General features: G+C 35.4%; 1 protein-coding gene across 1 annotated transcript in view; it reads left to right on the forward strand.

The window, feature by feature from the left end:
• Positions 1–6,162: 6,162 nt before the first annotated feature.
• The window catches only part of Cabcoco1 (ciliary associated calcium binding coiled-coil 1), a 102,006-nt gene continuing 92,277 nt past the window's right edge, over positions 6,163–15,891 (forward strand). The window contains exons 1-2 of the mRNA XM_026393740.2: positions 6,163–6,229; positions 15,102–15,205. Coding sequence (XP_026249525.2) covers positions 6,179–6,229; positions 15,102–15,205 — 155 coding nt within the window. The 5' untranslated portion in view covers positions 6,163–6,178. The remainder of the gene's footprint in view (positions 6,230–15,101; positions 15,206–15,891) is intronic.

Raw genomic sequence — 15,891 nt, forward strand, 5'->3', positions numbered from 1 at the left:
GGCTAACATTCTGGAAACAGGATATAGGTTTGTTTTTTTTTTTCTCAGCTGAAACATTTTCACATGAGACGTATGTCTTTGCTTAGGTTTGTTAACTTGTTTTTTGCATTAAATTACCAGTTCACAGGTATGGATTAATGACATAAAAATGGTTCACTGAAGCCTAAAAGGTGTGATGAAACTACTAACACAAACACTGCAATAATGAACAATTTGTAAATGAAAATAATTAACAGGACTTGTGTGAAATATAGATCATACTAAATTTAGTTGGGATTACAACTAAATCTGTGAATAATAAGCATTCTCCCATACTGCTGCCCCTGCCAAGTGTGGTCCTTTGGCTTCCAGTGAATTCTGCAACCTCACATGATGTTGTAACCTGTATCCTTCAGGGAGTGAATTGAGAGAATAAGTGCTTTGACCTCACTTCTCCACCCTCCAAGTTCTCATCCCCTGGTGAGATTTTACTGAAAAAGGTGAAAGCTTCAAGGGTAGGATGAGCAAGAAGAAAAGGTGAGGCGCTCTTCCTTCCACTGTTCGCTTCATCCATGGAGAGGCCAATCAGGGCTCAGGTAATCTGGGTTTTATTTTTTGTTGTTGTTTTTGTTTTGGTTGTTTGTTTTTTTTTTTAATTTGTTTTATTTTGTTTTGTTTTGTTGCCATTTTACAGAAAAAATTTGTAAAAATGGCTTATCAATAGAGGAACTACATATTCTTCGTGACATTAGAAAGTTAGGATTTAGGGAAACAGCAATCTCTACAAGTTGTCTGAGGAAGCCTGCCACCCAGGACATATGTTGAGAGCCACAGCCAAAGGGGCCCCCAGCAAACTTCCAGCTGCCAGCAAACTGCCACCACCGGCTTCCCACAAGCTTCTCCCCCCAACACCAGCTCTCCACCTCCCACAATCCTCCTGTTCTTGAGCTGCTCATTGGGGGGACTTCTTTGGCTCTGCCCACGCAGAGGAGCCAATCAGCTAGATGTTGCTGGGGCTGCTGTGAGCCAATCATCAGCCGGCAGCTGGAAGTTTGCTGGCAGCTGGAAGTTTGCTGGCAGCTGGAAGTTTGCTGGGGCCCCTTTGACTGTGGCTCTCAACATCTCCCCCTCTCTGTTTAAACAACAAGCATGTGGCTTATGGACTGTGCCTGCCTTAGGTTGTCCAATAGTACATATGGTCCTTACCCGTCTTCGGATGAGCTGACTTCAGGGCGTCAGCCTCCTGTCTTAGGTTGGTACCATATGTACTATTGGACAACCTAAGGCAGGCACAGTCCATAAGCCACATGCTTGTTGTTTAAACAGAGAGGGGGAGATGTTGAGAGCCACAGCCAAAGGGGCCCCAGCAAACTTCCACCTGCCAGCAGACATAGATGGAACAAGCCCCTTAGTACTTCCAGTCTCCCTGTCTGCCATCATTTCTGAGCTTAGGTACGGCCTCTCCAGCTGGGAAATGGGGGGAGGGGTGTGGGCAGGGAACACATTGGGGTTTAACCCTACCCAGATAATTGTTTGGAAATCCACAATGAAAATAAGAGCTAATTGTTGGGAAATCCCAACAAATCCCAATTGTCTGTTCAATTACAGACAATACTGTATGTGGTAGGCAATAACAATGGCATTGAACAAGTCAGACCTAAGCTTCCTTGTTAAAAGTTTTAGAGTTAATGTTTGCTAATATCAGTCAAAGTCCCACCACCGAGTGGGACAAATCTATCTGGTAACTGAGGAAAGTTTAGGAATGGAGCTATTTGCAAATATGTAGGCAGTCACAAGAGAAATCAAGAAGGGATGGAGAAGCACCTCAGGACAAGCAGCCTGAGGGAGCCTTTACTACCCTTAGGCCTAAATGGGTAAGCAAAGAGGTTGCCCTGAGAGGGCTGTAGCCATGGAAGAGCTCAGGCACAGGTGATCATCTTTGAGATCTTTGGTAGGAATCTAGCTGTTTCTAACTGTAATCCTATGTAGAGTGAAGTGAGAGAATAAATAGCCTAACTTCACTCATATACCCTCCAATATCCTGCTAGTGCTCCCATTGGCTAAACTGAGCCATAAGTCAAAGGGTAAGAAACATGGTAGATCCAACTGATGGGGCACAGAAGATATTAGTCTACCAGGGTAAAAGGCTATGGAAAAGGACAGAGAATGGATATGAGAGGCCAAAGGAGAATGTCTATATACCAAGGAAGGCAAGAACCAGTAGCAACCCTTGATAGTACAGCTTTAGGAGAAAAAGGAGATAAGAGAGATTGCAGAGCATGAGCTGGTTAAAGATGAGTCATCAATAAGTTGATTGAAAAAAATGGAAGAAGTTATAAGATTATCTTATAGATCTCTGGAGTAGGAAAATGTAATTGTTCACAATATGGAAGAAAGAGAGAATTTTCATTTGAAGAGCAGAAAGAAGTACTATAAAATGGAATGACTGGATAAAAAGGACTAACAGATGGACCCAAAATGCAAAAGGATGCTTTTGAAGTTGTAGTAGTATTACGTGAATAATGTCAAAACAGTACCACCTTGTTTACTGGAAATCATTGCCCCACCCATGCTCAATAATAATCAGTCACTCTTAGAATTTATGCTACTAGGGTGGGTTTACTATCTTATCTCCTAGTAGTGTTTCTATTAAGGTAAGATCTTTCAATGTTTTTGGTATGATTTACACAGATGAAGGCACTTGATTGAAATGAGAAGACTAAATTTGAGGATTAGGTAAAGGTTATGAAAACTTTAAATGTATTTCAAAATTAGTTAACTATTATAATACTTTCTTTGCTAAAATTAAATATGTAACAAGAAGCAAAGACAATTATTTACAAATTAAATTGCTTTATACCTATTTTTTTTTCTTTCTACAAAAAAAGTTACTGTGTTTCAAGCTAGATACAATGTTCTATCTAAATTTCATCTCCAAATTTTGTGTTCTTTCACTACCATTTAAAGGACAAATTGAGCTGGACATGATGGCACCTGCCTATAATCCCAGTGACTCTAATTTCCAGCTGAAGCAGGAGGATCCAAAGTTCAATACCAGCCTGGACAATTTAGCAAGACCTGTCTTAAAATAAAACTTAAGAAAAGCTGAGGGCATAGCTCAGTGGTAGAGTGCCTCTGGGTTCAATCCCTAGTACCAATAAACACATAAACAAACAAACAAATAAAGAAATTGGAATTTTTCTAGCCTGATTCTCCTAAGATTGTCTTTGGGGTTACTCAATAGACTGAAGATTTCAGGAGTCACGGTATTTGAACTACTCATATGTCACCCATCTCATTAGTGACATTATATCATTTATTGTTGAAGCACCTAATTAATACTTAAAATGAGCCAGTGACAGAAAAACTGTGAAGAGTGGAGTAGAATGCTTACCCAGTAGATTACTCTACTGTAATCTTGTTGTCAATACTACTGGCCATACATTGCCAGTAGTATTGACAACAAGAAATATCCATCAGAAAATATATGCCCCTTTCCTATATGTTTCTCTGGTATTTAAAGGTATACTGTTTTTTGGGTGTGGGGGGGTGTACTGGGGACTGAGCTCAGGGGTACTCAACCTCTGAGCCACATCCCCAGCCTATTTTTGTATTTTATTTAGAGACAGGGTTTCACTGAGTTACTTAGCACCTCACTTTTGCCAAGGCTGGCTTTGAACTCGCTATCCTCCTGACAGCCTGCCGAGCTGCTGAGATTACAGGCATGTGCCACAGAGCCCAACTTGAAAGTATACTTTATTTTAAAAATCTATCCAGTATTCAAATTGGTAAGATGATGAAAAGATTCTTCTTCGAAAAAAAACCTACTTCCATTTATTAAATGTGCTACTTACACATTTATAAGTGTGCAGATCAGAGTTCTTTCAGTAGAAGAGGAGTCAATCTGATTTATTAAAAAATAATTTTAGCACTCTCCCATCTCTACACATACACATTTTACTGATAGGGTAAGTCAGAAGTCTTAAAAAAAAAAAACCTGTAAACTACAAGGTTTCTTCTGTTTCTCTTCGATCCCTACAACAGTAAACTAAGATAATCTGGAATTTTCCAAGCTTTGGTTAGAAGTCTTTCGCTTCAGAAGAGACCTGAGAAAAAAGACTTAACTGACCTTTACAGATAGGAAAGCATAGCACCTACTGAGATTTGTCTTCTTGTTGGCACCTCTCTACAAAAGAAGTGGGAGGCTAAAATCAGCTTCAACTTGTGCAAATTAAAAGTAACCTTCAGGCTAATGGGTTTTCAACACCACTCCTTACTGAGAAAAAAAATAAAAATCTACCCCATAAAATTAAATTACCTCCTCAAAACGACTTCTCTAATAAATTACAACATTAAATATGTTAAAATAAAATTATAGTTCCTTCCAAACAATCCCTTGCTTCCTGAGGTAACACCCTCCCTGTTAGTGTTAGAAGTAATTCTATCTGTAATGGAATACTTCATTCAGTTCTGGAGACCAGTACCAAAAAAGACCACCAAAAACCTAAAAACTGTCAATGAAATGGAAAAACAACTAAAAGTCAAAAAAATAAATCAGATATTTGAGGAAAGAAAAGAACTATAGTTAGGAGAAATTCAATCTTTAGCTCTTTAGCAAACACTAAATTTAAAGAACATAAAGCATTCTAATCTTGTGGAAAGTGACCAGCTACTTTCAGTTTCTTTGGAGTACAGATCAAAAAGAAACAACAAAACAAGTAGGCCTGGTAATGAGTTTGTAAAGTGGTGGCTCTCTATTAATCCTAGCAATCACTAAAAATTGTCTATATAGTTCACTATATATAGTTCACTAACTGAAGAAGTTCTAATGTAGTCCTTTTTAAACAGCATTGAAACTTGGAAACACATTGTTGAGTCAATACTTTGTACTGAGAACTGGACTAGTTCTTTTAGGAGGGAAAATATGGAAACAAAAAAAAAAAAGAGGAACAGTACAACCCACTTGAAGAGATGGGCATACACATAGCTAGAAGCAACTAATGAGCACAAAATGCACAAATGATGTGCATAATTTGAACTGGGAGATCATTTGGAGGAAAGTCACAGTTAGGAGATTATATAAAGCTAACAGGTTAAATTTTGTTTGAAAAACTATGGATGGGTTAATTTTAGAATACCTGAAAAAAACAGTATTCTGGAAACTGTATACAGGATGAACTGAATCAGGAGAAGCATCATGCTAATACTAAAACTAACACAGACCACTAGTAGGTGCTAGGACTATCTAAACATTTACATATGAAGTCACTCATTAAATCTTCACCTTAATGTTCTGAGTCCAAGAGTGTTACTATCTTGTTCTACAGACCAGGAACTGATCCACTTAAATAAAGTCGCATTTTGAGAGTAAGCCTCCTGCATAGCATCCTTCAGGCAAATAAATATAAGCAAAGTACATTTCATTTTCAAAGCAAATGTTGATTATCCAGAGAAGAGAATACTCAAATTTCCATACAATATATCATATTGTTTTTAAGAATTTTTATTACAGAAATTTTCCAATATTTATAAAAATAGAGTAGTATACTGAATCCCTCAATACACCCCTGTATCCCGTTGTACCCAGGCTTGATTTATCTGCTATACAACCCCTAATTTCATATACCTAACCTTCATTATTGGATTTAGTGATGATATGAAGTATTACTACTAAACACTGAGGGAGGGGTATAGGAAATAAGGAGAGGCAGAGCACATGAATGTTTCTCTAAAAAATGAAGACTTTGATTTTTTTTTCCTAAACATGACCACAATACCATCATCACACTGCAAATCACACACTCACTCACACACACACAATGCTTATTAAGATAAAATATCAAGGAATGATCCAATTTTCAATAATTTATCTCACTTTATTGATCCAAGTTTTAATAATTTATCTCACTTTACTATTTATTGAGAACTTGCAACGCGCCAGCATTCGGTGCCATCCCATAGAGTGGTTTATTGAAATTGCTGTTATTTAAATTGCTTTTTCCTCCCTCCTTTCACTCCAACTGAAAGGACAAGTCTGTGGGCACCGGTGACTCAGAGCCTCCGCAGCAGGATCCAGCCTTGGCCCACCGGGGCGGGAGGCTGGGCCTGAGCGGCTTTCCGCCGGGTTCGCTCTGGCCCCGGGACGCTGGCCCCACCCCGGTTGCCTAGGCGACCAGGGCCGTTGCTATCCCGCGACAACATGGAGACTTCCTTGGGGACGACCCCTGTGGGAAGCGCGCCAGAGACGGAGGTACGCGGCCCCTTCCCCGTCCCAGTCCGGGTCCCAGATGGTCCGAGCGCCCGACCCCGCCACGGGTCAGCGGCCAAGGTCCCTGCCCGCCCGGGAAGGTTCTCCAGGCCCGGCTCCCGCAGGTGCGCCGCCCAGCACGACCGCGGGGCCCAGCCCGCCCGGGCGGCGCCCGCTGCGTCCCCGAGCCCCGCCGCGGCTGGCGGTCCCCAGCTGGCCCTAGTGCACCGCGCGAGGTGCCCGTGATTATAAATTGTATTCGTTCTTGCTTTGGACGGTTCCATGCCCGAAAGACCTTACATCCACTGACTTCTAGCTTTTTTTTTTTTTAATTAAAAATTAAAAACTGATTTCAGATTTTTAAATGAGCCAGTCCCTTTAAATATTTCTCTAATGATCACAGCTGTGATTGTTTGAAAGGTGTCGCTGAATAATAACTGCTTATTGGTAGTGGATTGAGTAATTGTAGAAGGCCAGGCTTTGGTGCTTCTGTTATTATTTTGCCATTTCTCTGGGAAAAAAAAAAATACAAGATAGGAGACAGGACAAAGAATAGCAGTTGGAAAATCCATCTTCCAGCCATGTCTTTGTTGTTTATTATTAACATGTCTTTTGGAAATCATTTGACCTTTGTGGACCCCAGTAGCCTCCTTGTGTAACATAAAGGTTTTTTTTTTTTTTTTTTAATCTTTAGACCCCCTCAACATCCACACACAGCAAAGATTTTTAGGTAACTTTACTCATTTAGGCTTAATACCCTGAGACATTTGACTAAGAACACTGCCAGATATAACCAAAAAATGTTTTATTCTCCACACACTGAGTTTTATTCTTCAGCTTTTTTTCAAACCTCTTAGGTGTATAATAATGTGTTAATTAACATCACTTTGCCACATTAGTCTAAAAAACATTCTTTGTGCAGAAGATAAGTATTAGCTGTAATTTTATAAATGACCAAATGCAGAGAACCAATAATTTTGCTCCTTGCTCCCAGACATGTAACTGTTCCCACTCTGGATCCCTCCAATACTATATGCAGACCGCTAAGGCATGCAGACTCTCATATGAGCCTTTTGAAATAAAATTAGCATACATTAAATGCACTTTTTAATGTGATAAACTGGTTTCTCAGTCAGTTACTCCCTTGTGATCTCTAATGTAAGTAATAGAATTTCAAAAGTGGCATAGAAAATTTCCCAATTAAATTGTGTTATTTAAACATATAGAAAAACTTATGAAAATGCACAATTGCCAGTGTAAGCATACTTATACAAGTAAATAATACCCTTTTATTAGTAGATTGATAATTTTGCTGTCTGTTGAATCTGTACTAAAGTACACATACACACAATCTGTGCCATATGTAAAAATGTACACATATATTAAATAATATATATATATATCTACTTCAGATAGATATATCTGTACCTATGTATATCTGTACATAGGTACAGATATACAAATATATAGATATCTACTTTACATATATATAATATACATATATGATTACACATATGTGACGTAATGAAGTGTCATACTCTAGGGAAAAAAACTCCATTTTTTATAATGGATGAATCAGATGAATGCACTGGTTATAGACCTTAGATGATTATCTACCATCTTAGGATTCTCAGCTTGCCCATCTGTAACTTTGTGGAGGAGCAGATATTCCTCATGATATGCAATTCAGGATATGCTCAGTCTTTTGGTTATTAACAAACTGGGGACATCAAGTTGTAACTTGGACTCACTTAGTGGGCTCATTTACTAAGATGACACATTAATACACTGGGTGGTGAAAAGTCCATTTTCCATTCTAATGAAAGCAGAGTTCTTATCGTTCACAGGGGAGACAGTTGCTCCATACAGCTGTGTCATTCATTACAGTGACAAGTTCTGCCTGCTGCCCATTTGTGCTTACTTCAGTTTCAGAGGTTAGATGGAAAAGATGGCAAGGCTCTCTTGTAGTCTATTCCCAAGAATGCAGCTTTTTAGCTGAATACTGAAAGGTTCTTCTTAGATCAGATTCTTTGCAGAGTTGATCCCCCGGGAGCTAGTCCCTGATGGTGTCATTTCTAATAAATTCTTTATCTTAATTGACTGGCTTAGCCAGTAGAACATCTAGTCAGCAGAGCCAAGATGTAGTGAAATATGTCTTTTCTTGCCAAATCTATCAGAAATAAAGCATAAACTTCCAATAGTTTGAGGTTTCCCATTTATTGGTAGTAGCTAACACCTGGAATAAAAGTAACCAATTATCCTAACCACATAGTAGACACACAATAAATTATTAAAATCATGGGTAGTCTGAAATATGCAGGAGAGGTAGTTATCATAGACTAAAACCCACTCTGAGATACTGTGAATAAATGGACATGAGACACAGATCCAGGGAAACTATTTCTGTGACATTGCATAAGCTCTATTTGCCAAATTTCTGAATTCAATATTCTAGGTTCTTTAATTATGTTGGAGAAAATGCCTCCCTTTAAAATTTAAATCTAAACTTTTGGCATTTAATGTAGGGACACATAAAAACAGAGAAAAATGGGGAAAATCTGAAAATAAGCATTTGCTATATGTTGACCTATATAAGTGAAAGGAGTTTATAAATGCAAACTTAGACTTCAGAAATCAGTCTTCTATCCATAGTTTGTTCATAAACTGGCTTTCTTAATATCTTCAAAAATAGTATTTGCAAAATAGAATCATTTAAGTGGTAAACATAAAAGGAATATGCTTCAACTCACATGAAAGATCTAAAAGAAAATGTAGATGATTGTTTCTCAATTGCTTCTTCTGAATAATGTCTCTTAAAATGTTAGCACATCTTCAAATCATTGACATAAACTCAGTGCATGAGCGTGGTGGGGGGCGCGGGTATTTGTGTATGTATTTTTGTACTCAAGATTGAAAGCAAGAATCTTTAGCCACTAAGCCACATTATCATCCCTTTTTTTAATTTTTAATTTTGAGACTAAGCCTCACTAAGCTGTTTTGAGCCTTGAAAAGTTGCTGAGGCTGGTTTTGAACTTGTGATCCTTCTGCCTCATCACCCCAAGTCTCTGGGATTACAGGCATGTATCACCATGCCTGGCTGGAACAACTATATAATCTTGAGAAGAAAGATAATGTCAGTTGTCTGAAAGAATGTCCAGTGGAGTCTATAGATGATTCTTTCTATGTTAGATGTTCCCTACAAATGTTAGAATACAGACCCTACCCGACCCCTGAAGGTTAGAGAAAAACTATGAGCTCAACTTGGGCAGCACAATGAGGTTTCTAGAATTTTAACATCATTCAAATTTATTGAAATTTAATGAAATTATGAGTAATTCAATGTGAGTAAAAATATTGTCACATAGTAAAAATCAATCTGTGTACACTATGGGACACTATGTACTTAAAAATCTTACTGAGTGATAATATTTATCAGTATTTGGGGCTTCTGGCAAATACTGGCCTTAAGCATGGGGTTGTCTTTTTTCTTGCCATTGTTCTTTGGGTTTACTGTCTTGTTTATAAAGCTCTGCTCTTACTTTGCCTCCGTCCTTCTCTAAGGTGGTCCTATATAATCCTCAAATGTTTTCTAATACTTAAAGTTTTATTTTATTAAAATTAATTATTTAACAAATCTAGAGTTAATTTTGATAGGTGTGTTTTATATTTGAAATGAGGATCTAATTTGAATCTAATCATGTCCATTGAGAATAGACTTATTGTCACTACCACATTACATATAATACATGAGTAAGTATATGAATAGACAAACTACTTAGGGGACAAGAATAAAGGATCCAAATTTTATTTTATATAAAATTCTCTCTTCTGTTGCATTGAACTAGTTTGTCCATTCTTGTATCAATATCATATCAATTTTATATTCAGCTTTACTATCTAATTTGGAAAGGTCATCCTCACTGTTGTTTCCAAATGTATGTATTCTCCCATAGGAACTCAAAATTTTATCTGGTAAAGTTCTAGAATCCCATTGAGATTGTTGGTGCATCACATTTATAACATGGGTGGTATTTCATATTTTGAATTAGAGGTTTTCAATACATTTATTTTATCAATTCTTATCTTTAAACTTTTGATAAAGTTTTAAAATTTCTCTATATAGGCCTTATACCTTTCTAGTTATAATCAAATATAATTTAATGAAGTTTTCTCTTTTCCATTTCCAATTAGTTCCTCATGTAGAAAAAAGCAATTGACTTTTATATATTTGTTATATATAACCATTTTACCAAATTTATTATTAACTCAAACACTATTAATACAATGTCAGCTTACTTAGGAATGTAATCATATAATCTTCAATGAAGATTTTTTAATTTAATTTTCTCATTTCTAATATTTAAGATACATATTTAGTTTTCTTACAGTAATTTTTAGATCCTCTATAGTATCTAGAATTACGATAATGTCGCTAGCCATAGTCCTTTTTTGTAATAGAAATACATATTTTATTACTATTAATATTGTTTTCTATAAAGTATTTTCAAATCAGCTCATATGATAATAGCCACAGTGCTTTTTCGGCTCATGGTTTTTAATAGGAATGACTGCATTTCATCATTCAATATGATGTTTATTGTTCATTTTGGTAAAAAGTCTCTTTCATATTTAGCTATTTTTCCCTATTTGCTGAGTCTTGCTGCTGAGTCTACAAAGTACGTTTTCATATAATCATAAAATTTATATCATTTAATTTGACATAAAATTACATTCAAGGTATTAATAATGATCCATCTTTTATTTCTGAATTTAATCTTCTTTGGTCATAATAATAGCTTATTAGTATTTAATACATAGCTGGATTCAATTTTCCAATATATATTTTAATTGTAAATTTTGCCTCTGAATGTATTAGTGATTCTGGTTTATGATTTCTCTTTTTGTTAGTTCAGGGTTTATGTGTTGCTTATGCTTGCTTCTTAAAAATGAACTCTCTAAAGTCTAAAATTATCAGAGTAACAGAATTTATTTGTTTTTTATTATAATTTAGTATTATATTTTAGAAATTCAAGTATAATACTATCTGGCATAGTGACTATATAAAAACATGAGTTTACTTTGTAGTTGTCAGGTCCAGTGTTCTCCTTTACCCCAATTTTTTTTTTAGTTGTAAATGGACACACAATACCCCATTTTCTTTATTTATTTTTATGTGGTATTGAGGATGGAACCCAGAGCCTCACACATGAGAGGCAAGCCACAACCTCAGCCTAACCCCAGTCAATTTTGATAACTTAAAATTTTCTAGAAAAATCATCCATTTCCTTGGAATTTTATATGTATTTCAACTGAATGTACTATATATTTATTTTCTTTCTTTCATATTTAATTACATGTGACAAAGATTTGTCTCTTTTATTCACATTTCAAGAAGATAGTTCTTTCATTTAGTTATTTTCTTTTAAAAAATTATTTGATCCTTACCTTCACAGCAAGATAATGATGGCAAGGTGAGCACAAAGTTTAAGGAGATGTCCAAATCTCAGTAATTCAGACAAATCATGTTTTGATGCACTACTTTCAAAAACAAAATTAATACAAAAATATTGATGTATTAAATTTAAAAATAGAGATAGGATCATTATTACTGTTTTTTTTTTTTTTTTTTTGCCTCAGGCTCTAATATGGCACAATACCGCACTACTCCTTAGTTAATTTATTGTAGACTTTAAAAAACAATGCTTTTCAAAATCTGGCATTTGTAGATGGCCTATGTTCTATGTGACTAGGAATCTCCTCTATAGTAATGAGGTAAAATCTGTTATCATTCTTTAATTACATTTGTTAAGAATGTTTTCTATATAAAATACCACCATTGTTGGATACAAACATGCCTCTGAAAGCTTACATTATAAAAAGAAGATATATGTGTATGCGTGTATATATATATATATACACACACACATATATATATATATATATATATACATACATACATATATATGTATGTACACACACTTACACACACACACACACACACACACACACACACACACCAATGTGGAATAGTTTGGTGACATTAAAGGAAAAAGAAATGAGAGAGAGAATTATCTAGTAAATAATGCCAGGCTTAAAATTTTATTGCTCTTGGAATAGCTGCTAAAATCCACCAGGTGGTGGAATAAAATGAGGTAACAGTGCAATTTAGCTTACATATTTTCCTAGCCGGAGATGTAATTTTACAGAGAAAGCCACAATTACATATCCACATTTTTTAGTCTATTTATGAATTTTCTGTTATGTCTTTAATTCTTACAAATCAGAATATATGTGTTGAAAGATCAAAGATTTTTAGCCACCTAATATTCTTTCTAGTGAGAGGCAGTATAATAAACAAACAAAAAAGAAGCCTAGTTTAAATAGGTCCAAGAATACAATTTAATAGAAAAGGAAAAAACCCTGAGGCAAACTCTACTAAAAGACAATTATTTTAAGCCTGAAAGTTTTAGTAAAAAATGTAGCACTAATATTAGGCATCTTAGCTAGAATTATTATTGTCCAGAAGGTTAAGATGATGATTGTATTCTCTTTCATATAGCACTTGGGTGGCCTACTTTTCTCCTATCCAGAGATTTTTTTGAATCAAATAAATTGATCTGAATCTCTGTGTAATTCACTTTTCTTGTATATCTTTATTCATTATTAATAATGACAGCAATCTTGTATTTATTAAAACATATAAAAATGATTTTAAATAAGGATCTGAATTTAGATTCAAATGACTTGCTTCAAGACATAAAATGAATCAGTAGTCAAGCCATCATGAGATCCTCTAAATCCTGTCCTTCATCACACTCTGCCACCTAACACTGTCATCCTGTGATGAAGAGAAATTCTGTTGGCAACCTGTGTTGACATACAAGGATTTGCAGAATTTTAAAAGAACTAAAAAATTGGGTGTCTTTGAGGAATTTATAATTGAATGAGATTGACAGGGATAAGTATATTTTACTTCTAATAAAATGAATATTATAAAAACATTTAAACAAATATATAGACATATATTAGGAACCAGAACATTATCCTATATAAAAATGGAGTGATTTGTTTTAATTTACAAGTATCTGAGTGCCCAATAGGGGTAAAGTGCTTTATTTAACACTAAACTATTTTTTCATGTTCAGTGTGGTGGTGCATGCCTATAATACTAGCAGTAAGGCTGAGGCAGGAAATTGCAAGTTCAAGTCTAGCCTTAGCAACTAAGCAAGACTCTTTCTCAAAATAAAAATGGCTAGGGATGCTCAGTGATAAAGAATACCAGAGTACAATCCCCAATACCAAAACTAACATAAAATATTTTTTCTTAATGTGTTTGTAATTTCATCATATGACCTTATTTAAGTTTTTAATTTGCTCACCCTTAGATTATAAAAAGATGGCTAATAATTTTACATGCTTTATTTCTAAATTAATTTTTTAAATAAAAATACAATGATAACCTAATATTAAATTACAAACACTAAACCAATAATCATTATTAATAAGCCTAACTTTGAGAGTCTTCTATTATTGGAAAGGAATAAAAGAAACATTTGGGATGTGATCTGGTCAATTGTAGCAAAGCATTTCCTTGGCTGCCATTATTTTACTGGAGCACATTCACATGGAAGGTCCAATAACTATTTGGTGAATTTAAAAACATTTGGTGTGTTTCTTCCCATATCTCGCAATCAGTGATGCTGTGTAGCCCCTGTCTCCCATCTATTTCATGGCCTCCTCTTCCATCTCCCATTCACAGCTCTTCTCTTCCTGCTGTGGATTTGGACAGTCTCACCCATTCTCACTCTTGAAGTTGACTCCTAAAACATCTTGAAGCTTGATCTTTCTGAACCCACATTTCTAATTAAATCTTAATATTTCTACCTTGCTATGCATACTCTCCTTAATTGAAATTAAACTTAACATTTTGTCTTTTAAATACCAGTCTTATCTTCTAACATGCTTATTTTTACAGGTGTAATGAGGGTGCTAGGTGGAGATGTACAGGCTGAACTCTGAACAGAAGCACTTGGCTGAGATGTTGTTGAGGGCTGAAAGTATATTCACGTGTGATGTCCTCTTGCACAGGACCACACCAGCTTTGAGAAAGGCCTTTTTTCACCTCTTCCCCCCAAAAGGATAGCTTTGTCTCATTCACACCAAGGCGGCACCTAAGTTGTTGAAAGTCCCCAAATCACCACCATTTTCTCCAAGTCACATATTTCAGAAATTCAGAATGTCCATTCGTTCTTCCCTCTTTCAGTCAATCCACCTCATCTCCTACATACCCTAGGTACCACTGTGAACTGCTTGCTTAAGTACCCATCCTTAACTGTTCTGTCTACATAACCTTGGTGTTGCTGATTCATTTACCTTGAGCATCGTCCCGCTGTGGTGCAACAGTTTATTCCTAGACCTCCCCACTGTGGACTTTGTTTATCATTCCCTGTCCTCATCCCTTTTGTTAGACTGTCTGTTCCATTTATTAAAGCTCACTTGTCACATTGTTTTCTTGTTTTAATCAGCCTTGGTTTGTTCCTTGTAAACTTTTTGAGGTTAGCAAGTCTTTCTTACTCACCTTTGCTTCCTCTTGAGCCCAAGTTCAAGGAGGAAGATGAAGGTATTCAGTAAATATTTGTTGAATCCCAACTCATTACTAAGTTTTACATGTGCAAGAAATAGATTGACTAGTTACTTGACTTGAGGAGAGAGATATCTCACATAAGAATGGAAAAGTAAGCAGATTATCTAAGAGACCATTGTTTTAATTTTTTTTTCTTACAGCAACTAGGCCACAGGAAGAACAAATTTTGTTATTATTAAGTTTGCTGTGTAATCCATGAGGTTGAAATAACTCATTTCATTTTTTTGATAGAAAGATACTGAATTGCAAGAGCATGAAAAGATTTTGTCTTCCAATTTTCTTTCAATGGACCAAATCACTGATTTGCTAAAAGAAAATGTAGATGGAATTCAAGAGTAAGTACTTCAATATTACAGTCAAATATAGAATGATTTTAGTTCTTCATATGTAAATGACTATGTTATAAAGTTTCTTCAAAATATTTGTTATATTGTGCACTGAAATATATTTAGACTCTAGAACACATAATTTTTTAAATAACTACCTGACTTTTGCATTGCCCAGCAGTCTTTTTTATGGGGAGAAATCCATTGAAAACCAATTTGTTTATGCTAATCAAGAATAGGAATTTACTATTAAATGTAACCTCTAGCATATGCCATCTTCCATTTCTTTTCTCTTTCTTCATAGAATGGTCAATATGCACAAGAACCTACAGGGTTGTGTTTTCTGTAATATTGTCCATATATTTTATTATTTTGAAAATCCTGAATATTAGCCACTCACCTGTGATTATTATTTAAAAAATTGAAGCTATGCTATCTACTCTAATTGCATATACATTGCTTAAAAATGTAAATATAACTGAATTTATAGGCCATAATTCTAGCATATGTCCTTCTCACTATTTAGGCCATTTATTTCTACAGTAGATCATTTATTTATATCAAATAAAATTTCATAAAATATGTTTTCAGTAATAATTCATTTAAAAAACTATCTTACTTTAAAATGAAAACTCATAAAATATGGAGGTGGCAATGATGTGATGTGCTGGATCACAGTGTCCCGGTGTCTAGCC

The sequence above is a fragment of the Urocitellus parryii genome, chromosome 5 (assembly GCF_045843805.1).
Source record: "Urocitellus parryii isolate mUroPar1 chromosome 5, mUroPar1.hap1, whole genome shotgun sequence".
Taxonomy (NCBI): Eukaryota; Metazoa; Chordata; class Mammalia; order Rodentia; family Sciuridae; genus Urocitellus; species Urocitellus parryii.